Raw genomic sequence first — 25781 nt, forward strand, 5'->3', positions numbered from 1 at the left:
AATATTGAACAGAAAATTACGGTGAAACAGCCAGGTTAACACTCAGAACAGCAGGAAGGGAGAGGCACAGTCAGAGGGCCTGACGGGACATTCTTCCCTTGTGAAATGGCCTCTTGACTAACACCCAGCACTGGTCCCCATGCCCGTTTCTCTCGGATCTGCCTTACGGCAATCAAGAAATGGGGAATGATATGCAAAATAGCATTCTACAAATTAAAGACTCCTTTTGGTTAACACAAAGGTCCTTTTTATTAAAGAGTCAATCGTGTTCTCATTTTACCTCACTGAACCACAGCAGACAGAACGACTGTAAAGAGCCTCAAAAGCCTGGAATCCCATGTGAACTTGGGAGTGTGCTGTGAGCGGGACATTTATAGAGAGAAGGAAAAACAACACAGAGAAGGGAGCTGTGCCAGGGTCACTTACTAGATAGCTCAGTACGGGGGACCCAAATTCACCCCCCGGCAAATTTATAAATTATTACAGAACACTGACCTCAGAGGTGCCCCCATTTCAGAATAATCAAAACTTAGTATAAACAAAACTATGTACAGCAATTTGCACAGTGCTCAACAGTACAAACGCTCACAACAAAGGTAGCAAGGATCCATTAGATTTCCATCAGGAAAACTTAAAATATCTAACATGCCCAGGGCTAGGAGCTACAATCCCGGGCAGAGTGAAAATTTTGGCCGCTGGGGCCCCTGGAGAGACAGTACAACCAGATTTCCAAGAAACATCATTTACTTCTCAATTCTGTAGTAAATGGTAAGTTAGTAAATGTTTGACCTTGACCTTGGCAAAGCAAGCTGAAATGCTGGTCACACGACAGTAGAGCATGTGCATCTGTTTAACTCAAATCCGTGGTGGCAGCTGCACGGCCTGCTTGCACTCCCAGGGCTCAATTCCTGCGGAGACCTGCCTGCTTAGAACCCTCCTTTCTGCCTGGCCATGCCTGCCTGGGACACACTGGACAGCCGAGCTGGTTCCTGCAAGTGTAACATAGGGCCAGCTTGCAAGGTTCTCGGGGGCTGCATGGAAGAACGCCTCACAGTCGGGCACTAGGCCATCGCTGCTAAAAGTCAGGCAGAGCTGCCATTTCCAGGCTCCCCCACATCAACCTGAGAACCTTCCCTATGGCTTGGGAGGAAAACAATTTCATTTTACCAATTTAAGTCACTAAAGAAGAATGGCATTAGGACAGGAAGAAAAGTGCCACAGAGCAGTTTATCTGAGAACACTTTTCAGAAGAGCTCAACTTATCCAGGTCCAGTGGGGACCAGCTTTTTAGGTGCAGAGTACCCAGGTAAGTCTGAGAATGCAGGTTTCGTCATAGAAAATAACTCTGGTTCTCTTGTTTAAAAGGTCCATTCAGTGGTTAAATGAAAGTAGTTAAATGTAGTTCATAACATACACAGTGAATTTTGTGATAAGATGTGGGTGAAAATACACCAACACACCTACGACTCAGTATACCAGTACTGGAGCCCCACTAAAAAGATCCAGGCGGGGACAGGTGACGGCACTAAACTGCATCCCTAGTAAAGCCCTGAGACCGGGTGAGACATGCACAAAGCGACATTTCTCATCTTCAGAGCTTTACTCTCTACTGGACAGCCAAGGCTTTGAGCCACAGAGAGAATCTCCAGCAGCAGGAAGCAGGGTGATAAACTAGGACAAGCGTCCTTTCTCATAGGGATGGTCTGTGCTTCCTTTTCTGTCCAGGCTGCCAAGAAGCAGAGTCAAATCTGACGTTGCATCACAGTAACAAAATGTTCACACAATTAAACATATTTGCTGTATATTATCTTTTTTTGCAGTTTTGATTATTCTACATTGTTAACCTTAATTATAAAATAGATACACAGAGTCCTCGCTAAAGTTACCTAAGATTATTTTCAGCCTGGGGCAGGGGGAGAAGAATCTTGGCTCAGCACTCTCTTCTGGGCCTCGGCTTCTTCCTCAATCAAATCAATCAATCAATCAATCAATCAAATTAAAGGCAGTATCTCAGATGCCCATATTCAACAATTGTTTTGAGGAGCAAACGAGGTAACGGAAGTGAGAAACTGTTCTGCAAACTCTCAAGGTGACCGGGAGTGGACACGCCGTCTACGAGAACAGAGCAGGATGCCCTGCACGGCCAGCGGTGGTTCCTCCCTGTCCACGTGAACCCTTCCACACAGCAGTGCAGCTTTATAAAGTCAAATGAAAGATTTCACACCAGCATTAAGGTTCAACTCACAGTCAATGGGGACTCATTATAGAAAAAGTGGGAAGCAAACTTTTGTCACAAATGAGTCATTGCTTGATCATACCAGGGGCCTCCGAGTACGTCCGTGGGCAATGATACCAAGAGCTGCTACAGTAAAGTCCATCTGGCAAGGCAGGGACCTAAAATCCTCACGTTCCCAGTGCGAACTAAAATTGTGTGTTTAATAATGGAAGAAGAAAAAGATGTGAGAGAAATAAATACCTTTGTTCCTCAGACCATCTTCACGGAGGTCCGTGCATAGATGTTCTTTGCTTGCCTGCATCAGGTCCTCCTGCGGTAAGAAAATCCAGCGGTCAGGGAGGATCCAGAGACACCCGAGCTCACCAATGCCAATGATTCTCTGAGAGTCTTCTTTCCAACTCCTGGAAATTTGCTAGCCAAGGACTGGGAACTGAAGCAAACCTCAAATTCAAATTAATATAATCAATAAAACTTCCACTTCTCTAGAATTTGAGCTTGAAAAGCCAAGTTTCCCAAGGTCTGGACAATAACAGAGGTTTAGAATGCTGGGCTGCAGATCCAAACAAAACCCTGTAAGTATCCTCCGAATCAAGAAACACATTGATGCAATGTGATCTTAATTAAGTGAAAATCTGAATGGAAACTATCAGGAAGTTGGATGTAACTCAGTCCCTAACCATTCTCAGCATCACATACTCATTTTCTCAAACCTCCTGGAAGGGCTATTTTTCCTTTTCATCCTTGTTCACTGGAGGAGGGTATAAGGAGGAACACCATCAATGACAACCTACAGAGGGACTTCAGGAAAATGGGATGGGGCAGCAGCAGCAGCGCGTGTGTGGCATGGGGCCCCGTGAGGAAAGGGTCCGACCAGGCTGACCAGCTGGAGACACTGACAGACCAACGATGGCTGCTCACATCAAAGTTTCCTTCTGGGTCACCTCTTTTTCTCTGCCCAAAGATTTTCTTTCACATGGATTTAACTGGTAAGTAAAAGATTCTGACATAGCACTCACTTAAATTGACAGACGGTGAAATCATTGCTACAATGCTTGATAACTTTTACAGCACTTAAAAAAAACATCACTGCCCACATCCTCCACCAAAAAAAATGCCCCCCAGAAAACCCCAAAACAAAAACAACAACAACAACAAACAAGCAAAACCATTTCATTTCTAAGCAAAGTTCTGTGGTGGAAACAGAAGATCAAAGTGATGGCAAATACAGGTGGACACAGGAGGAAATAAAGCATCATCACTGCAAGTGAGAGAAGAGGCCCGGCGTGGAGTGTCATGTACAAAGCAGGACTGTTCCTTCACTTGTTATTGCAACTTCAGTGTGGAATGCTTTTGCACAGTGTGAACTTAAAACAACCATCTCCCACAGAACTTACGTGTTACCACGTTTGGCCAAAAGAGTATAAATTCTAGTGTGATGCCAGGTCAAATTTATTTGTAAATGGGGAGAAAAAAAGCTCTTACTTACCGTAGAAGGAATGATGGAATTAGAAAATTACCATTTGGCAACCATCACAGGGATAATTATCTCAAGAATCATCAATGGATGTTAAAACTAGTCGCTAAAAGTTTGAATGAGAAACAGAAATATTTACATAGTTTCAAAATATCTCCCCACAAGATACTCAATAATTATGAAGGGGAAAATAGTACCTTCACAGTGGAGAAGCCTGGCAGACCCCACCTGAACCAGGTGATGGCAGTTCCCCTGCCCAGGAATGAGGCACCTCGATGCCAGGCGCCTGCTGAAAGGATGCACAGGAAGAACCACATCACTTCTGTGGGGTTCCTGCCCCCCAAATGCACAACCAGGATCTAATCATGAGGAAACATCAGACAAACCCAAACTGAGGAAAATTCTACAAAATAAATGGCCTGTACTCTTTCAAGTGCCAAGGTCATGAGCTGAGAAAATGTTACAGATTAAACGAGACTAAACAAACATGACAACTGAATGCCACAAATGATCCTGGATTTTTCCTAGACCAAGAAAACATTTTCTTTTCTTTTGCTACAAAAGACTTCAGTGGGACAATTGGCCAAATGTACTCGGATCAGTGTTAATTTCCTGATTTTGATTAGGGTACTGTGGTCACCTGACAGAATGCCCTTGTTTGCTAGGAAATGCACAGTCAAGTATTTAGGCATCACGTCTACAGCTATACGCTCAAATTATTCAGAAGGGAAAAAAAGCAAATGTGGTAAAATGTTAACATGTGAGGAATACGCATGAAGGGTAATGGGAATTCTTCACACTACTTTTGCAACTTTCCTTTAAGTCTCAAATTATTTCAAAATGAGAGGTTAAGAAAACATTATTTGTAGTTACCCTTGATCCTTTCTCCAAAATGATACTACCCTCCACACTTCCAGTTCTCAGGCTGAATGTCTTAAGTGTTAGATTAGATGCTATTTAGAGTATTTCTTCAAGTTAATAATTTATGGGAAAGGCCGGGTGCTGGAGCAAAAGCCAAGGGGTGAGGAGTCAGATGCAGCTCTGTTCCAGCCGCAGGACTCCCACCTGCTAGCTTTGCTGCACAGAGTGCATGCTTACAGGTGGTTTTATAAATGGGGACCACAGACACCTCGCAAGATGCCCTGTCAGGACGGGTGCTCCATGAGCAGAACTTCTCACCATCCAGTAGACCTTAGACCTTAGATCTCACTTTCCTGTGAGAAAAGCCAATAGGACTGTCACCAACAGAACCCAGTGTCATCTGGAGTGACCGCCCTAAGCTCTTCTGGGCCTAAAAGAGACTCTGCAGTGAGAGCTGACCTCCTGCCAGCAGCATACAGGTCCCCTCAGATTCCCAAGGACTCTGGTGAGCGCATATGATGAACCCTAAGGGCTCCGGCTCCTGGAGGGACTGCTGGGATTTTAGTCTGGCCCCACCTGCTGCTCTAAGGAGATGTCTTAGCTGGAGCCCGCACACACCCTGGTGGAGTGCCAACCTGACTGCTTCAAGCCATCCCCCCGTCTCCCTGCTTAGCCACGACCCCTAACAGTGAAGGGGAGCAGCAGAAGCCGGGAGTGACAGACTCCTCTCTCCCCCTGCCTTGCTAACTTCTCCTGAAAGGTTCTGAGTTATGAAAAACAAGTTTCCCCTCACAGAGGGCTGTGGACCCTACAAAGTTTTAAGTCTAGATATGATCAGGAATTGACAGGGTTGAAAAAGAAACAGTGTGAGGCTGAGTTCAGATGTGAGGGACCCCCAACCACCAGCACCACGGCGCTGGGCAATCTTCAGATCAGGTGGGAGCTCAACCAGCCCTGGGCCCCAAACGCAGATGAAGGAACAGAACAGACCACTTGCGAGCAATGGCCGTATAGCGTAAGCATCCTGCGTGCAACTCCCTCCATCCCCTCGAGCCAACCGATCATGTAATAAACACTTGAAGAAATTTATCAGACACAAGGTCCTTTTCCTACAATATTTTATCAGCTAAGTGTTCTAAGTTTCAGGATTCCTAGAGGTAAAGTCCTAAACATTTCTCTCTACCATCTAGATTTTACTAAATCTTGACATCTGATCATTAATATCCTAACATTCCTTGCAAAATCTGTTTCCAAGATAAAAGTTCACGTGGATCCCTCTTGCAAAATCAAATGAGATCATTACAGTAGTTTGTAGCGTTATATAAACTATATAAAATACGAAACGCCACATAATAGTGCAATTTGTCAAACTGGCAGCAAATGCTCTGCCTCAGCCTGGCACAGCCAACATGTCATCCTCCTGCCCACTGCTTGGAACCAAAACCAACTTAAAATACTTCTTCAAAGTTTAGGCAGATTTTAGGAGGGTCTTGAAAACCATTCTTACTGTTCATCTGTAATCTTATTTCCCATTAAAAGCTGGCTGTTTATCCTGGAAAAGACGCAGTACTGATTCATTCCTATGAGGCTAGTATTGAGCCAGAAAAAAAAACCCCACAACTATCTTTAGGAGGGAAATGAACATACACCAGGCCCTTCAGCTTTTGTAAGCCGGGTAGTTATAAGCTCCTCAGGGCCTGACGTACACCTGAGCCATGAGCCCAGGTTGTAAGCAGATCTCGCTGACCTCCTCCAAGTCTGAGCTTCCTGAGCTGGAGCAGTGGTGGTCAAAGCTTCAGGTGGGGGCTTCCCTGGTGGTGCAGTGGTTGAGAGTCTGCCTGCCAATGCAGGGGACACGGGTTCGAGGCCTGGTCTGGGAAGATCCCACATGCCGCAGAGCAGCTGGGTCCGTGAGCCACAGTTACTGAGTCTGCGCGTCTGGAGCCTGTGGTCCGCAACAAGTGAGGCCGCGGTGGTGAGAGGCCTCCACACCGCGATGAAGAGTGGCCCCCGCTTGCCACAACTAGAGAAAGCCCTCACACAGAAAAGAGGACCCAACACAGCCATAAATAAATAAATAAATATAATTAAAAAAAAAAAAAAGCTTCAGGTGGGACTGCCGACACACTGAACACACAACAAGGCCCCAACACAGAGCAAATGAGATACCTCCCATTTCCTGGCACTTGTGGGAACAGCAGTGATCATGTTCACAGTGAAGAACACTGAAAATAAACAAGACGTTGGATCTCTAGATGGACCTTTCAGTTTCCTACACTTGCATATCTAGGAAGGAACAGCTGTAGGACAGCAACTTTAAATCATCTTTACTGAGCCTAAAAAGGAATTTTCCTCCATGTATCTCAATTCAGAGAAACTTTAAATGAGGCACTGATCACGTTAGCTGGGTAAGGCATTTAATAACAGTCCGCCACAAGGATTTATCTAAGAGAACTGCTAAACTAATGAGGAGAAAGTTCCACCTTAAGTCCCAGCAATATGTGAATGGTGCTTTGGGCACTTCTTTGTCACACACTTTTAACAATATGAGCTGAGAACCACAGGCAAACCATCACTGTGGGGACCACGGTACCCTGGCAGACCGGGAGAACAGCTTATGGCCACCAACGGTACTACTGAGAGTGTGAAGTTCAGATTTTTTCACCTTTAAATCACTGAAAATGAGTTCTTTCCAACAAGATTTCCTTTTAAGCAAACAGCAAGCTGCTTCACACTACTGCAAATTTCCCTTAGGATCAGAGACTCTTAGGGTGACGAGGAAGGAAGCTTAATGGGCATTTAGCGTAACAGCCTTTCCCTTAAGTAAAGTCACATAAATTGTATAAGATTGGGTCTTTTCTGAACATGCCATTAAATAACAAGTTTCTCCAATAGCATAACATGCCTCGGGTGATCAACAGCCATTGTGCTTCCTGACTTGATGTCTCCTGTCCATATGCCTTCAAATATCTGTCAAAAGATGCATACTGAGTCTTCGTATGTTTCTGCTAACAGACAATTCAGAACTTTTTCTGTGTCTGTGTTGAGCATGAATGATGTATCTTGAAGCCAAAGCTTTTACAACACATCCACCCTGACAGATCTACCCCTGTGTACAGCTTATATCCAAGCACCAAGAAAAACAAGCAAAAAACCAAGCATGGTATAAAGAGTTTTCACAGATACAAGGATGTAATGTTCAGCACAGGGAATGTAACCAATATTTTATAATAACCTTAAATGTAGTATAACCTATAAAAATGTCAAAAATCACATTGGGCAATTCTCTGATGGCCTAGTGGTTAGATTCCAGGCTTTCGCTGCCATGGCCTGGGTTCAATCCCCGGTCGGGGAACTGAAATTCCACAAACTGCGCGGCCAAGAAAACAAAAATTAAATCACTACGTTGTACACCAGAAACTAATATAACATTGTAAACCAACTATACTTCAGTTAAAAAAAAGAAAATAAAGTTGGTTGTTCAAATCAGGAAAAAAAAAGTTTTCAATGTCAAATCACCTGTGTGGGATGTCACATACCCGTCTTTCCACTTTATTCTTAAATAAGACCAGTCTTTTCTGTATCCTGGTCCGTAACCTCTGTGTGCACCGTAGTTCTTGACCTTCCTCCTATGAGTGCAGAGGTCAGAGCTGAACGGTTCTTTCACCACTCAGCGTGCCTCCTGCAGCTGTCCCTTCCACGCACCTGTTCCCAGACTCTTTCCCCTCCTTGTTTTTGCCTTTCTTCTCCCCTCCCGATAACAGAATATCCCAGATCAAAGGACAAAAGTACTAGTTACAAGTCTTTATACCTTTTTGACACAATCATAAGGCAGGAAAGAATGATTTTTTTGCTGGTTTAACTTTTCATGATTGAAATATTTCATGACTGGAATATTTATTTTAACTTTTTAAGTGGATCTTTTTTATTTTTTATTAAAAAAATTAAAAAAAAAATATTTTGGCTGCACCACACAGCATGCAGGATCTTAGTTCCCCGACCAGGGATTGAACCCTTGCCCCCTGCAGTGGAAGCGCAGTCTTAACCACTGGATTGTCAGGGAAGCCCCACGTGGATCTTTAAAGAAAATGTCAAGTACAGTCACAAAAGGACAAAGACTGTATGACTGCACTTATATGAGGTCCCTAGAGCAGACAAATTCATAGACAGAAAGGTGGCGAACGGGGGTTACCGGGGGCTGGGGGAGAGCATATGGGGAGTTATTGTTTAATGGGGACAGAGTTCCAATTTGGGAAAATAAAAAGAGTTCTGGAGATGGATGGTGGTGATGGTTATACAACAATGTGAATGTACTTAATGCCACTGAAGCGTTACAAATAATAAAAATGGTAAATGTTATATGTATTTTACCACAGTAAAAAAAGCCAAAAAAACAGTTAAGACCAACATTTAAAAATAAGTTGCTTCATAAAATAACATGTACTTTGTTGTTTTTCTTTTACAACAAACAAAAAAAACCAAAAAAACAAAAACACAACTAATAATGACCTTAAGAGAGGTTAAATGAGTGAATGAAATGAATATTTAACAAAACCAGTTTAGGTTTCATCAGGGCCCAAGGTACAAAAAAGCGTAAACTTCTAATTCTAAATATTGGTGCCGTTCTTCTCCATGAACTGGGAAATTCACCAAGCAGACTTAACTTCATTAAATTCATTTAATTCATGCAATCCATGCCGGAAAGTGTAGGTGGCCATCCTTCACAACCACAGCAAGTTCTTATTCCTGGAGCCGAGCTCTGTTGAAGTCAGTACCCTTCCGCCTTGACTGATTTTGGTTCAGAGGGAACAGAGAAGAGTGGGTTAAGTGATAACCTCTGAGTACTCTTCCCCAAACTGGAGCCAGTGCACGATTGTGGGCCTCTTTGCTGGTTTGAGATGAACAACAGTTGAAGGAAAAAACTTTGTGGAATGCTGCTAAAGGCAAATCAACTATTAGAACAAAATCACAGAATGTCAGCATGGAAAAGAACACCTACCTCTGAGGTTGCTTGTCCGAGTTAGAATCCCCTTTGCTATATTCCTGACAAACAGTCACTGAGCCTCTTTATAAACAGGACTTCCCTGAGTAACCTAAGCCATTTCTAGACTGGTCTAGCTGTTAAAAAGCACCTCTCATACTGAGTTAAATTCTGTCTCCCTCTATCAACAAGAGGTTTTTTTTGGTTTTAATTGTTATAATATTTTTAAAGTTTGTAAACATCTGATTTAGAAATAATCTTTTAAATACACCAAAAAATTGCAAATATTGGTCAAAAAAATTTCTTGTGTAGTCTTCATCCAGCTTTCCCTAATGTTAACATCTTACATAACCACAGTATAGTTATTAACACTAATAAAATACTAACTAATCTAAAGACCTTATTCAAATCTTGTTAATGGCTCCATAACACCCTTTTCGGGACGAGGATCCAATCCAGGCTCCCAGAATGCATTTAGTCATCGTGCCTCCTCAGTCTCCTTTCAACTGAGAGGGTTCCATACGTATTCATCTTTCATAACTTTTGGAAAGAAAGTCCCTTGGTTTGGGTTTGTCGGATGTTTCCTCATGATTAGATCCTGGTTGTGCCATCTGGGGGGCAGGAACCCCACAGAAGTGATATGGTTCTTCTCTGGCTCATTCCTCCTGTGTGTACACATGTGTGTTTTATACAAATGAGCATACACTTGTACACTTGCTTATTTCCCCTTCTTTCATGCATGAAAGGGAGAATACTGTAGAAAGTCCTTCACAGTTTGCTTTCTTCACTTAGTATATCCTCCTTTGCAGAAGAGTTAACAGCAGCAGGCCTGTTATTCTTAGAAAGGCGTGCTTACAAGGGCAGCCTTGGCTAGCATCTGTTAACTTAGATTGCAGGAGAGTCTCCACCACTTCCTAAATGATCAGAGTGGCTCACGACACCTATGCAACAATGTGATTCATGGGGAACCCCTGCTTTCCTCCTGTGACGTCTGGGATTTTGGTATGTGCCAGCCAGAGGATGCCCATGTGACCAGCCTGAACTCTAACAAGCTTCCATGGTAGTCATTTCACATGTATGAGCAGAATTTGTTCCCAGAGGAAGTGAAGTGTGTGTGACTACACTCGGAGAGCACTCCTGGGAGCGTGTGCGTGATTTCCTCTAGACATTGCCCCCATGCCCCTCTTCCCTTTGCTGATTGCTTTATGTCCTTACACTGTAATTAATCTTAGCTGTGAATCTGACCATGTGCAGTGTCCTGTGAATTCCAGAGAATCACCAAATGCAGAAGTGGTCTAGGGGACACCTGTACCTGTACATGGAGATCTTCATTCTTTATTACAGTTGCACAGGGCTCCAGGGAAGGATGTTTATATACCATAGTTTATTCAACCTGTCTCCTATATGTGGACATTTAGGTTGCTTCCAACATTTTGCAATAATAAACTACACTTCAAACAATAACCTTGTGTATACATATTTTTATGCTGTGGGAGGTGTATCTTCAGGGTAGATATGCTCTAGAAATGAGAGTTCTGGGTCAACAGATCAGGGCATAGTTTTGTTAAGTGTAGCCCAATTCCTCTTCTGCAAGGTTGTATCAGTATGCGTTCCCACCAGCCATGTGTGAGAACAGCCTTTTTCCTCACAGCCTTGCCAATTCTTCATGTTCACCAATCTGATAGGTTTCATAAAAGTAGTATCATGGGTTGTTTAAATTTGCATCTCTAATTATGAGTGAGGTCAGTCATCTTCATGTGTTTAAACACAATACACACACACACAAACACACACGCATGCAGTGACTTATCTACTCAAGTGTCTCCTCCATTTTTCTATTGAGTTTTTTCATTCCCCAATTTAAGAGGTCTTTATACAGTAGAGATATAAGCCCATTATCCATGATATACGTTGCAAATATGTCCTCCCAATTTGTCAGTTGTCTTTTGACTATGTTTGTGGTGTTTTGCCAATCTAGCAAGAGTTAACCTGGGGTCCAAGGATGTCTGGAGTCTGCAGACCTTCCAGGATGGCATGTCTGCTTTTCTGAGAGGCCTGCAGCATTCATCCAGATTTCCAATGGTGCTGTGACCTAAGAATGTCAGGAGCTGCCCCGTCCCACCCGTCTTCCCCTGAGCTTAACTGTGCCCAACAGAACTGCTCTGCTCAACCCTCCAAAGTCTCAAAGGCTTCTCTCATTCCTCCTGAGTTTTCAGGAAGACCCAGCAACTCGGCTTCCAATGGGGTATTTTCACGTTGTGTCCTTAGTGTGAATCCTTATCCATGAATACATTCCTCCCACATGACCCCAGGCTCAATGTGAAAAGGAAGGGACAGGCTCTGCTTTGGCCAGGAACCCCAACACTGACTCATTCCTTGCTTCCCCTCTGCCCCCCACCCCATCCTCCCTGTATCTTGAGCTCATCTGAGTGCTGGGGGGGTAGGGGAGAGAGAACCATGAGGATGATACTCTAGGTACAGGCGAACCAGCACACAAGCACACAACCACCACCTCTGTCCAGGCAACACATTTTGTTAATGTATATTAAGAGCAAACTGGCTTTTCTTGGCAGCTACAGAGTCTATTCTAATTAACCAGTTAAAACCTGTAGGGCTTCTGTTTTTCACTTCTGTTTTCCACTTGTGTGTAGTTCCCTTTATGAAACCAAGTACAAAATCTTGCATTTATATCTATTAAATTTCATTTTGCTTTACACAATTCAAAATATAATTTACCTCTGGTGGAGTTAAAAAGGAGAAAGGGAATGGTTTAGAAAAGGAATAGGGAAACAGTAATCTTCTACTTCTCGGGTTGGGTGGTACATATATATGTGTGTATATACATGTACTGATATAAGTATGTTGTGTTCATTTATATATGCATACTTTCATTTTATATCAAATTTTACATGAAGAAAACTTTCCATCTTGTTAGACGCAGCCCACCATAACAAGGAGTAAGGAACTTCTGGATCTGTTACGTTGCTCATTTAACTATATTTTTAAGGATAGGTCACCACAGCATAAAATCTGATATTTTGTTCAACTGTTACTTCATGCTTTATCTATTCTTAACTATGGTTAATATACGCAGCCTACTAATGACAGTCAATTGCCCTGTAACCTGTGTAAATAAATGATGTATTTTTATCAGGTGGGGAATGGAGCCTAGCCCAGGAAGCCCAGAGAATACGAATTTATTAGTACATAGAGCAGGGGTTTACAAACTACAGCCTGTGCTTATAGACAACACTTTACTGGAACACAGCCACACTAATTTTTGTAAGAATCACCTATGCCTGCTTTCAAGCAACAATGGCAGAGTTGAGTAGTTTCAACAGAGGCCATATGGCCTGCAAAGCCTAAAATATTTACTGTACGACCCTTTACACAGAAAGTTTACTAACTCTTGATCTAAGGCACCATCCAGGGCAAAGAGTAAGCATTCTAGTCCACTTGGCAGGTAAAACTTCCTTTAGGAACTGGGGTCCATCAGGCTACCTTAGCTCACTAACCATTAGTCTCACCTAACTAATCCCTCTTACTCCAATATCAAATTCACAGAGATGGGATTTTCCATGCCACACCAAGCAGTGATTCCACTTTTCACCATGTATTAGTTAAAGAACTGGCTTTCTGATTTAAGCTTCAGCCTCTCATGAAGGGGGGTAGCTTGGATCAGTCCTTTGGCGATCATCACCTCTGACGTACAAAAGATACAAGTCAAGTTTCTAGACCTACAAAGCTTAGGACTTACTTCTGAAATATGGAGACCCCGCGAGGGTATCCATCCTATGAAGCCCTAGCTGGGTCAACAGTCTCCCTCAAAGATACCTCTGTGACACCTCACTCTATCCTAACCATGACGCTACCAAAACTCAAGGAACGAGTACACATCGTTCCTTAACATCAGACACAGAAATCCCACACGACCATCACAAAGAGACTCAACATTCCATATACAGTAGCTGTGTCAGAGGACTGACACGTTTTCATGAGATAAGCACTTCCTCTCAAGTGTCTGATGCGACACGAATGTTTTTAAAAATCATCAAAAGAAAGTTAACATCAAAATCAACATTTTGGAAATGTTTCAAGAATAAATCATAAGCTACCTGTCAGACTCTGTAATTTATCCTGAGAAGTGTTAGTCCAGCTGGAAAGATGCCATCCCCACTCAACTGATCTGCATCAAGATCTCATTTCTTACCTGGCTGGGGCAGAGCTTCTCTTCAGCAGCTGTGGAATATTGACGTGTGTCTTCCTTTGCTCCCTCACAGGGGTCTCTTACAATCTCCGCCTGGTCCCCTCCATCTCTGAAGACCTTTTGCTCCATGCTCTTGGCTTTCACTTCCCTATCCAAGATCCCAGAAGCCACAGAACCTTCTGCTGTGGGGTCCACCAGCCCACACCACCCAGGCTCACCCCCATGGTCCAAGGTCTCAGGGGTTTCTTCGCGACAACTTTCCACAGGAGTCCTCTGCAGCTCCAAGGGCACTGCCCTACTCTGACTTATACGAGAGCTTGAGGCTCCAGGTTTTACATCTGGAATCGCACTTGGCTCAGGGTCAGCATGAAGCTCTTTGGAGACACTCACTGGGAGTTCAGAGTATAATTCCTGCACCTCGGCAGACATGGAGGAATCGAGTGGAACGGGCTGGGTCTCTACGCCGGATGACAGCATGGGGGCAGATGCAGATATGGAGTCAAGTCTTTTACACCAAACGGCTCACCCTGACACAAATCAAAGGAAGGGATAAAAGTTTAAAACCTTGCAGGGTAGTAGAAAGCTGTCTCAGCTTAAACTGGCTAAAACAAAGGCAAAAAACTCTACCTCAAATGCCAGCATTATCTGGCACCAAAAAATTCTCTGTAAGAGACTGAGTTTGAGGAAAATAAATACCTTAAACCTTTAATAGACATCTGTCTAATTTCAATGCAAATACTGCCTTGTGAACAATTCTTAGTATAAATCTGGATTTAAGTGAGATCTCATCAAATGTAGATGAGAATAAGACATGTCTAAGCATCCAAGGATAGACTCGATGTAAATAAGAAGGTAAAGAAGGTTTTTGAATTGTTTTCAGGTCGTGAACCTTGCGCGTTTTGTTCGCTGCTATATCCCTGCTGCCTGGAATAGTTGTTTCACCCATAGCAGGTACTCAGAAAATATTTGCTGAATTAACATATACTGAGGGACTCTGTAGAATTCGATTCACTGACTTTTCTTCATTAAGAATTCTCCTTGGAAGAAGATATAGAGAAAAGTGCTCACCAAACACCTGAGCTGTGTCTACGCAGGCTGGCACCCGACACGACTAAATCAGCTCTTGGGCAAATCCTTCCTGACTTCAACTCAGCACCTCGAGATTTTCCAAGTGCCTTCACAGACACCACTCATTTGATTCTCATAACAACCCAGTGAGCTAAGCAGGGCGGCTGTTGTCCTCCTGTTACAGGTTCTAACACCACACCTGAAGAGGGTAAAGGTGACCTGCCTAAAATATTACATGGTTAACTGAGGGAAGGAGGGGGGACACCAGGGCTTCCACTGTGTTGGTCATGTTTCACTTCTCACATTGGGTAATGGGAACATGGGTTATTTGCTAAAATGTATATATTTAAGTAGTTCATGATACTGTATTATTAAAGTAATCAAAACAAACGCACACACAGATAGGGAATGGTACACCCAGAACCAGGGTCTCCTGGCAGGTAACTTTTCCATTTTAGTCTACCAAACGCGTGTGGTTTCCACCACAAAATCCACTTGACCTGACCAAGGCGGAAATGATAACCAAATGAGATACTGCACGCTTTCGTTCTTGATGTTTTCCTTAACCCTAAACAGGAGGAGAGAGAAGGTGAGAAATATTTGGAATCTCCGAGTTGATAACAAGAATTTATCAGAAGTACCAACGGCAGATCCCTTTGGCCGAAATGCACGTAGGAAAGGATGTTTCAGATGTACTCTCACAACTTCCTAATGTCCATCTTTCTCCAAAATAAACATGTTACATACAAGTAATACCCAGAGCTCGCTACGGAACTGTTTTGACTGTTAGGCTGTCTCACCGTCTCTCCACCAACCACGATCAGATTTCTGAGCATGAGGGACTCTCCGAGACACCATGTAACTCCCTCCTTACGACCCAGCGGCCCTGGGCCCTGTCTCTGTTCGTACCCTGATTATGGGGGGAAGCCCACCGATGCCGCTTACACAAAGGCACACGCTCTGCCTCCCCGTCAATGAGCAGCCCGCTCCTTGAGCACTCCTGGGTTGACGACTGTTCCTCCTTGACAGAAGGTCCCCTACACTGGCTTGTGCTGTCTGGACTGGAGCTGGGGCTGAGGAAGGGCAGATGACAGGTCCTCTCATTCCAGACCATTCTGCCTTTCTCCTGGTTTTCCAACCTGTGGTGGCTGATTTACTCACGTCCCTATGCTCTCATCTGCTGAGCGAGCGCCTTAGTGTTTTCAAGGAACCCTATTCAAAGGTGAAAGGACATAACGCGACACCACTAACTTAAATACGAATACTAGAAATTACAGGAAAGCAGACTGCTGGTCCATAAGGTTGAGGTAACACAGGAGGGCTGGTGAAGAAACCTGAATCCAAAAGAGAAGCAAGGAGAGACGCACTGGCATGCAAAGGAGTGAGGTGAGACTCACAGGGGACTTTCATAAACCATGCTGACAAAGGCATCCTTTCTGGAGCTAGTCTTCCCCTTTCTCCTCTAGCTCCTGGATTTCTAGGGGTACTTTAGATTTTAAGCCATTTTGTGTGTGTGTGTGTGTGTGTGTGTACGTGGGGGTTAAGGGATAAAGTGACACTGCTATTTGATGCCCCCGCTCCCAAAAGGTTGGAAGTGCTCCATTTTAATTTGGTTCAGTTTCCCTTTCCCATCGACATATAACAATCCAGCTTTTGGTTGTCACACCACATACGCACCGAAAGAGTAAGTGCAGGAAAGACTACTGTAGAAGAGAAGGTGGAGACAAGCTCCGTGGGTCTCCCTGCCTGCCAAGGTGTGGGTGTTCTCAAGTTCAACCCTCGATACACCCCCTTCCCAGGCTTCACTTTTTTGATGACCTCACCTTTTCGTGCAGCTTCTCTGATAAGAGGATGACTCAAAACTGTCCCTTTAAGCACAGAGTAACCACATGATCCAGCGACTCCACTCTGAGGAACATGTGCAAAAACCACATGCCCGTGCAAAAACCACATGCCCGCACAAAAACTTGTACACAGATGTTCACCGCAGAACTGTTCACAAGAGCCAAAAAGTGGAAACAAATCAAAATGTCCATCAACTGATGAACGGATCAACAAAATGTGGTCTATCCACACAATGGAGTATTACTTAACTATGAAAAGAAATGATGTGTTGATTCATGACACAACATGGATGAACCTTGAAAACCTTATGTAAGTAAAAGAAGCCAGGCACAAAAGACCACATATTATAAGATCTCACTTACACGAAATGTCCACAGCAGGCAAATCTGGAGTCAGAAAGTGGATTAGTGACCACTTACTGCTGGAACAGTTGGAGAAATAGGGAGTGGCTGACGGACAGTTTTTCTTTTAGGGGCAATAAAAGTGTTCTAAAATTGATTGTGGTGATGGCTGCACAACTCAGACTATGCCAAACACCACTGAATTGTACAATTTAAGTTGATGAATTACAAGTTATATGAATTATATCTTAATAAAGCTGATTTTTTTAAAAAAGAAATCCGTCCCTGGCCCCAACTTTTTCTCAAGCTGCGACCTACGTTTCACTCACAAGGATGGCACCCCCCCAAAACGTAACATGCCTAAAATAGAACCCATTCAACCCAGTGAATAATCGAGTATTGCTACATGCAAGCAGCTATGAGAAACAGGATGAGTAAGAGGCTCTCAGTAGCCTTACATGCTTATTTTTGATCCCATTGCCTTAGTAATGGCACCCCTGTTACCCCAGAGCTCAGACTTGAATCCCCAGACATAACCATATCTGACCATCCACATGCCGTTCAATTAGCACTTGTACCAACGGTCCCAACTCCAGCTGTGTCTCTAACAAATCTCACTCCTTTCCAACCCCACAGTCCTAACTCAAGATTTTGTTCTGAACACAAAATCACGCACAAATACATGCTTCCTAAACAGATGCTTATCACAAAGAGGCAATATTGATAATCACATAAAATGGCTCAAAATATTCCTCAGGGAAAACAGTGCCATTACCTTTCCTACACCTCCATCTATGTTGTAAACCGGTGTGGACCAAAACAGAATTGTAAAGCTTGGTCACCAAAAGATAACTTCCAATATACAAAAGCCAAACGCCACAAAACTACCATCTCTTGATACGTGTGTTTGGTAGAGACATAATTATAAGACTTTTCAACCTGTAAAACAACTAGGCACATTGGCTGTCGAAGCAAAACAGACACTCCTTCCTTTTTGCAGCCTGATTCTGGTCCTCAAGTTTCTCAGCAGTATGTGAAGTGGAGTCACCAAGGACAGCTAAGTGCCTCAGCTGGAGCCCTCAGAGGTGAAGTCATATTTAGATGCAAGCCTAGAGCAGTTTACAATTATTCTCAGCTCACTAGCTCACATCACTAAACTCTCCTCTCAACTTTCTCCCTCTATCAAGATATTGGTGGGCTTCCCTGGTGGCACAGTGGTTAAGAATCTGCCTGCCAATGCAAGGGACACGGGTTCGAGCCCTGGCCCAGGAAGATCCCACATGCCGCGGAGCAACTAAGCCCGTGTGCCACAACTACTGAGCCTGCGCTCTAGAGCCCGCAAGCCACAACTGCTGAGCCCACGTGCTACAACTACTGAAGCCCGTGTGCCTAGAGCCCGTGCTCCGCAACAAGAGAAGCCAGGACAATGAGAAGCCTGCACACTGCAAGAAAGAGTAGCCCCCGCTCGCTGCCACTAGAGAAAGCCCATGCACAGCAACGAAGACCCAACACAGCCCAAAATAGAAATAAATAAATTTATTAAAAAAAAAAAAAAAGATATTGGTAATGCCACAAGACTGCAGAAACAACAGAATTTTACCATTCAAGTTCTTTAAATTTCTGAATGCAATGGAGCAATTAAAAATGATGGTACAGAAATATACCTCTCCATAGAAAGCTGCCTGAGATGTCTTATCAAGCTAGATAAATATTAGGATTCTTTTATTTTGGAAAAATATATATCCTATAGGAAAATTGTTTTAAATACTATAAGCCAAATATTAACAGTGTTACCCTGGGTGATGGGATCATGAATGACTTATCTGCATGTTGTACTTTTTTTTAAACAATGAGCGTGTATCACACGTGTTAAAATTTTTTTAAAACGTTGTATCTCAAGATCCAAATATGAAGCAATAAAGAATAACCGGTAAGTGTATTATCCCTTTATCAGTATCTTTCCAAATGTCAGCTCTCTCCCGCAATCATAAATTTTTTACACTGAAGTGTTAAATAAACTTGAAGTAAGAGGAAAGAGTAACACATGCTTATAAAACGTAGACAGGGATTTATGGCTTAATCCTTACTAATGATTTATAACCAACCTACTGGGTGAAGACACCAGATAATTACCTAGTTCGAGGTATAAGCAGAAAATAACCCATAGATTCACAAACAACTCTCTCTTGCTGCTATTGGCTTGTCATCTTTACCATTAACACAAATAAGAATTACATTGTTTAGGGGATGGATTTATCCCAGGGGTGGGGATGGGGGGAAGACTAATGTTTATAAGGAGTATGAAGTACAATTATTCCAGTAAAAGAAGAAAGCCCTTTGAATTGAGAATTATCATCTCCCAGTCTTTCTGCTTCAAATGCAGAATCAGTGCTGGGAAGCAGTCTAGCTGTTGGTCTCCAAGCTGGGAGACCAGGGTCCCTATCCTGCCTCTCGCTTACTAGCTGCACGGCCTTGAGTGTGTCACTGAACTTTCCTGGGCTTGTTTTTCACATGTACAATGGACAAATTAAACAAAATAATCGCAAAGCATTGTGTTACCCGTAAAAATCCTAAGACTCTAAATAACTTTTCTGTTTCAGTTTGTTTCAGCACAGCAGACCTATAGACACCAACAAAAGTGGTACAGAGCTCAGACTAATCCCCACTGCAAGTACTCAAGGGCAAACAAGGTAATTTAAGAACACTTTACATACGAAAAAGATAGAAAGCTGTTCTTCAGTGTGTCTTCAGGCAATTTGGAAGTGTTAATTCCCATCCCACCAAATAACAAAAGCCAAGGGGAGGATGGGGAAACTACGAATGAAAGATTAACTTTGCAGCTCTCGGCCTCATTAGAATACGTTTTATAATACTAAAAACCTGACAAAGTGGCAACTTTAGTCATTCAAACATGTCCCAAAACAAAAGTTCTGGGGGTACAAAGTTTACAGCAGTAAGCAAAAGAAGAAAAAAAATCAAACAAAGAAAACAACAGAACAGAAAGCCATGTGCCCCAATAATCCCATCTGACGGTCTCCCTTCCCTTTAATTCCAAAAGCAAAGGGGCTGCTCTTAACCAAACGAAGCAGTTAATAACACTAGGCACTACCACACTTGTGACAAGGGCCAATACTCAAAATAATGATCAGGCCCTCAGAAGTTCACCACACTCCTTTCACCTTGAGAAAGAGGCTTTCTTTTCCAAAGATTCGGACACTGTAGCCAATCCCTCCCTGAGGGAATTCGGAAAAGGGGCCCTCTTCTTGAGTAACAGAGAAAGAAGAATCTTTGAACAAGATCTCTAGACAAACTGAAAGTGGGGCAGGGAAGTCCATATACTGAACAGGGCCTGGCTCTTCCCCACGGAGTGCACAAGAAATCTCAATAGCATCAAGCACGGCTTCCCCCCGTTCCTCCCTTTATCAGCATGCAGAAAAAGGATCCCTCTGTCTCCACATGGGGAGTGAAACAGTGAAAATACTCCTGATTTCTACTGACAAAGACTCTGCATAAAAGATTTTCATTCCTTTTTCAAAGGAAGGGGAGAAAAGAAACCATCTGTGCCACTCCAAATATACAGCAGGAAAGCGTCCTCCTCTCATAGGTCTAGAGTCTTATTTTTCTTGGGAGAGCAAGAGAAAGAAGTTGGAATCTCCATCTTGGGTGTAGGGGGGTGTGCACATCAGATAGAAGGAAGCTTTTTCGTCACTAGAGCAAGTAGGGGGAGTGGGAGAGGGCATCTCTAACCAGTCGGGAAGGAGTGATAGCTTCTGTGGACAAAGGAAAGGTTGGCTTCTATCAGGTCTCCCTCTTGGAGTACAGACCTGCTTCCAAAAGCAGTCTTTTTTGCAGATTATTCTAACTGAGGCCCTCTTTGTTAATTTGGTAAGTGTGGTCGGATCTAAGACAGTACAAGTGCCTCTTTCTCTGCCCCAGGGAAAAGCCTCCTCAGAAAGTGATAGGGGGTGGGGAGGGATGGGAGGAGGAGACATGCATGGAAAAATCTGTGTTTCTCTGTGGAAGATACTAGTTTCCTTTTTTAAAAAAAACAAAAACAAATTAAGTAACAGTAATAACAACAGTTTTCCAAAAGGTTACTATGTACCAAGCACTTACACAAAATTTCCTTTAGCCCTTAGGACAATTCTTTGAAGAGTACCCAAATTAGAGATGGGAGGACTGACAAAAGGTTAAGAAATGAGTCAAGGTCACAAAGATGGGAAGTGGGACACACGCGGGCTTGCATCCATCACACTCCAAACGCCACGCTCTTCACTGTGCGAGGGAAAAGAGCTCCAGGCACACCAATAAGCTCGGGGGCGGAGAAGCGAGGCTCACTCTGTGGACACGACTGGGGGAGGGGAGAAAGGCTGACTAACACCATAAAGTAAATTCAGGATCTTCCTCCCTCTGTACCAGGGTAAAGATAAAAAATAAAGAAGGGAAAATAAATCTATCTTTTACAGGGAAGGAAGAGCCCCCTGTCACTTTTAGGCAACTTGAGTCTTTCTCTCCACCTGGGGGCCGCTGACCAAATCGAGAGAGATCTTATCCCTCCTGAAAATAAGTTCAGAATCGCCCTCTCGCACCCCGGGAGCGGGTCTCCCTCTGCTGACAAGCGCGCCGCAGCCGGAGAAGCGCGTTCGCCCACGACAAGGGGCGTCGCCCGCCCCGAGGAGAGAAGTTGGGGGTCCCCCGCCGTATCGAGGTCGAAGAGGAGTCGTTCTCCCCCGCTGGAGCCATGACTCGGAGAAGCCGTTTTCCCCTCGCGACGCAGGGCCCTCTCTCCGGGTCGCTCCGCGCCCGCAGCGCAGCCTGCGTTCCCTTCGGCGCTCCGAGAGGGCGGGGGGCCCGGGCTCCCCTTCAGCCTGCACCGCCCGGCGAAGGGTCCGCTCAGGCTGGAGTAGGGCGGGGCGGCTACGCCCGAAGCCTTCCCGCCCCCGGCCTCTTACCCTGAGGTCGGCTCCGCGGCCCGCGCTCGCCCCGCCAGCCCGGCCTCTGCAGCCGCTGCCCCGTAGCCTCCAAGTCTACCTGAGCCTGCGGAGCCGAGAGAGCCCGGGGGCGCTCCGGCCGCCGCCGCCTCTTCGTCTCTATGGTCGCCCCGCACTTCCTCATCCGGGGCCCGAGCTAGCCATGCGGACTCACCCAGGTCCCGCCCCCGCACTGCGCGCGCGCTCTCCGGGGGCGGCTCTTCCCGCATGGAGCCTCCCGCCCTCGGCTAGCTCCAGCGGCCTTTGCCCCGCCCCTGCGGCCGGGACTCTTAAAGGGGAACACATCTTTTGACTCTGCTCCTGCTGAGCTTCAGGTCCAGTGTCTGACTCCACTGAGACCACTCTGGTCCAGTCTCTTTTCTGGCCCGAACGGCTGCAACTCTCCGGGCCTCCCGGCTTCTACCCTGGCAGCCCAAGATATCTTTTTATACCTGGAATCAGTATTTTAGATCATGTCACTCCCCTGCTCCATCTCCTTTCTGGCATCTTGTTTTAATTTCTTCATAGCTTTAACACAAGCCGAAATTGCCGTTTCATGTTTATCGACTCGTTTATCATCTGTCCCTCGCACCCTTGTCTGTTTTGTTCATCATTCTTTGCTTAGCACCTAGAGCAGTGTCCTGCACAAGCAGGCACTCAACAGATATTTGAAGGAAGGAAAAGAACGTTTATTCAAGAGGGAATTGAGACGGTCCAGAGAGTACAATCAAGCCCCAAATCACACAGCCCTGTGTTAAACAGAAATCTGTTGTCTCTTGGAGCTTATCAACTTGGCTGAGTAGAGAGCTAGAGGTTTGGAGGTTTGTGGGAGATTTTAATTTTCTCCTCTCCAATCAACGTATCCTTGAACCAGTCAACATGTGGACCATTTTATCTAAGACAGTGGTTTTCCCAGCTTTAGTTAGGGCTGGAGATATACACACCTAAATGCCAACCCTATTGTTTACAGCCTGTAAGTCCATCCATCGTCTATATACATACACAGTTTACATATAGGCTACCACAGATGCTATTGGGATGAATTAACTAGAAATTCACTTTAGAACATTTCTACACTTATAGTAGCCAAGTCCTCAAGTTCTTTCTCAGGCAACTACGTGCCTATAGAAGAGGATCTGAGAAACTCAGTATTACTGGTTTGTCTTTTCCCTCAGGATCTAATATTACTGCACAGCACCATTATTGATCTCGTCTTTAAAAATGTGATATTTTGTTCAACATGGATTTTTTTGTATTCTTTAAAAAAAAAAAACACATTATTTACATTGCTGAGTTTGTTGGCACCCCCTTAGCATTTTGTGCTCTAAATAAGGCAAGTGTCTAATTAGCCCCACCCACCTCACCCTAGTCCTAGTCTTGCTCCTAGCTCTGTGTTAAGCACAAACGGACCCCAAAGAAGCATCATATATATAATTCAATCCCCTAAAAGTCGAGAAGAGCCAATTTCCTGACAAATTCCATGCTTTTGGTGACATTTACTTGGCACTTTAAGTTCTTCTATTTTCAAAGACTTAACATGTCCCTCACCTCGCTTGGCCCTCAAACACCTTGTGAAGGAGGAAGAACACGTACTTTTTATTCCCATCTGTCAGGGGAGAAATTTGAGGAAAGAGAAGTATCCTGTGCAAAGCCACACAGCTAAAAACAGGCAATCCTGCATGTGATTGTAGCACAGTGATTGTAGATTGTAGAACCAAGGCCATTGGCTCTCCAGTCTGGGAGCTACCCGCTCCAGCCTTCCCTAACCCCTAACTTTGACCAGCTTTAGACTTTTGTTTTGTTTTTTTGTTTTTTTGGCCACATGGCTTGTGGGATCTTAGCTCCCCCCACCAGGGATTGAACCCGTGCCCTCGGCAGTGAGATCATGGAGTCCTAACCACTGGACCACCAGGGAATTCCCTACGCAATTTTTTTTTTTTTTTTTAAATAACACTTTTTTTTTTTTTTTTTACTTTATTTATTTAATTTATTTATTTTTGTCTGCACTGGGTGTTTGTTGCTGTGTGCGTGGGCTTTCTCTAGTTGCGGCGAGGGGGGGCTATTCTTCGCTGCGGTGCGCGGGCTTCTCATTGCAGTGGCTTCTCTTGTTGCAGAGCATGGGCTCTAGGCGCAGGCTTAGGAGTTGTGGCTCACGGGCTTAGTTGCTCCGCGGCATGTGGGATCTTCCCGGACCAGGGCTCGAACCCGTGTCCCCTGCATTGGCAGGCGGATTCTTAACCACTGTGCCACCAAGGAAGCCCCCCTACGCAATTTTTTAAAATCTCAAAACTCGTCAAGGTTTTTTACAAACTTTTGCAAAATTAAAAAGTGAAATATTTGTATTTCTAAGATACGACACCAATTTTGGACATCTCTCAGGAGAAGGAATCAAATTCCCCTGAGGGCCAGGGACAGAGAGTCCCCTAAACTCTGGGATGGAAGGACTTCAGCTACTGAAAAACAGCCTGGGGGATCTGGGTGTGCCCCCTGAATTGGCAACATAAACATGTATTTTATATTTAACATTTTATCCTTGACAGGTTTTGCAACTGTTGCAGTCTGCTTGATTACATGTTTTTCTTTACTATTAAAAAATTACAATTATTTAAGAGTTAAGTTATTTAACTTCCGAATCGAATCCTTCACTCACTCCCCAGTCCCTCTGGGGTATGTGACGCTTTTTTTATTTCAACATTCAGAAAATTTCTGAAAACCGTAGGTCAATTAGATGGAGCTGGCAACTTGCCAGGAGTCCTTGGCCAGCTTCAGGCACTGCCCACACAGCTCTGATTTTTGACTTGAGAAGAGAAAGATGTCCCAACAGATAAGGGCTTACTTAGGCTGAACCCTTGGGTGAGACACGAGGATGCTGGTTAAACGCTCAGCCTTCGGAGCCAAGTTGGACTCCACTGGGTCAAGATCTGTCCTTGGAGGAGTTTGGTGTCCTCAGCCTGTTCCCCTGTCTGTGAAATGAGATAGTATCTGCCACCTAAAAGGGATGTGACGATTACATAAAAATGTTTGTGAAAGCTATGGTAGCTATTATTAACAACCAGAGAAGCACAGAACAACACCACTTGGGGTTTGGAAGGATTTGAAAAGCCCCCCAAGTGGATACTTCCCAGCAGGGGCCATCGCACGTGCTTAGCCCTTTGCATTTTACAAAAGTTCTCCCAGAAACTCTATTTTGTGCCTCTCAGTAGCCCTGAGAGGCCTGGCGAGGGTCCATAACATTGTTTACAGATCCGGGGACATTCGCCCGAGTTTGCCCTGTTGAGGAAATCACTAGGTCGGAAGCGAACCGCTTGTGCTCGGATCTATTTCGGAACTTCTGGGAGAAAAAGGATTTCCTGTACCGGGACAACGGCCCTCAGGTTAGGGAGCGGGAAACGCAGGTGGTCAGCCCGACCTACAGGCCGCACACGAGGCCCCGCCCCCGGCACGAGCCCCGGATGGGGAAGAGGCGCGGACACAGAGACGAGGCGGAGGCCCGGCCAGAGCGGCCCAGGGCGGGTGGGCGGGAAGGGGGCGGTGCCCCGGGGCGGAGCCACCGGAGCCGCGCGGCTTCTCAGGTGAGCGCTTGGTGACCGGGGCGGGCCGGCTGGCGCCTGGAGCTCGGGTTGGGGATCTGCACAGGCTCTGCGGGCGTAGGCGGAGCGTCCCGAGGAGGCGCGGGGGCCCTGGCCAGGGTCCGGCCCTCGGAACCCCGGCCTCAAGCGGGAAGGGGCTCCGGAGCTGCGGGTGAGTGGAGCTGCCCGCCCGGGGCCCGGGTTTGGGGATCAGGAGGGAGGGGGCCGG

At 44.8% G+C, this 25781-nt stretch overlaps 2 protein-coding genes across 20 annotated transcripts in view; one reads left to right on the forward strand and one right to left on the reverse strand.

The window, feature by feature from the left end:
• Positions 1–22151, reverse strand: part of PRR14L (proline rich 14 like) — a 56402-nt gene extending 34251 nt beyond the window's left edge. For 7 of the 11 annotated variants that reach the window (XR_009004982.1, XR_009004981.1, XR_009004983.1 and 4 more), the window contains exons 1-3: positions 21966–22151; positions 13763–14286; positions 2477–2546 (exon numbers count right to left, since the gene is read on the reverse strand). Coding sequence is in view for 7 of the 11 variants with exons in the window: in XM_028163623.2 (XP_028019424.2) it covers positions 2477–2546; positions 13763–14236 (544 nt within the window). In the remaining 4 variants the exon portion in view is untranslated. Of the gene's footprint in view, positions 1–2476; positions 2547–13762; positions 14287–14827; positions 15145–21965 lie in introns of those variants that run through there. The other 4 variants (XM_007170635.2, XM_057526099.1, XM_057526096.1 and 1 more) reach the window with 3 other exon arrangements.
• A 3347-nt stretch (positions 22152–25498) lies between these two features.
• The window catches only part of DEPDC5 (DEP domain containing 5, GATOR1 subcomplex subunit), a 92558-nt gene continuing 92275 nt past the window's right edge, over positions 25499–25781 (forward strand). For 8 of the 9 annotated variants that reach the window (XM_007170627.2, XM_007170625.2, XM_007170631.2 and 5 more), the window contains exon 1: positions 25564–25724. The gene's annotated coding sequence lies outside the window, so the exon portion shown is untranslated. The other variant, XM_057527222.1, reaches the window with a different exon arrangement.

The sequence above is a fragment of the Balaenoptera acutorostrata genome, chromosome 13, assembly GCF_949987535.1.
Source record: "Balaenoptera acutorostrata chromosome 13, mBalAcu1.1, whole genome shotgun sequence".
NCBI lineage: Eukaryota > Metazoa > Chordata > Mammalia > Artiodactyla > Balaenopteridae > Balaenoptera > Balaenoptera acutorostrata.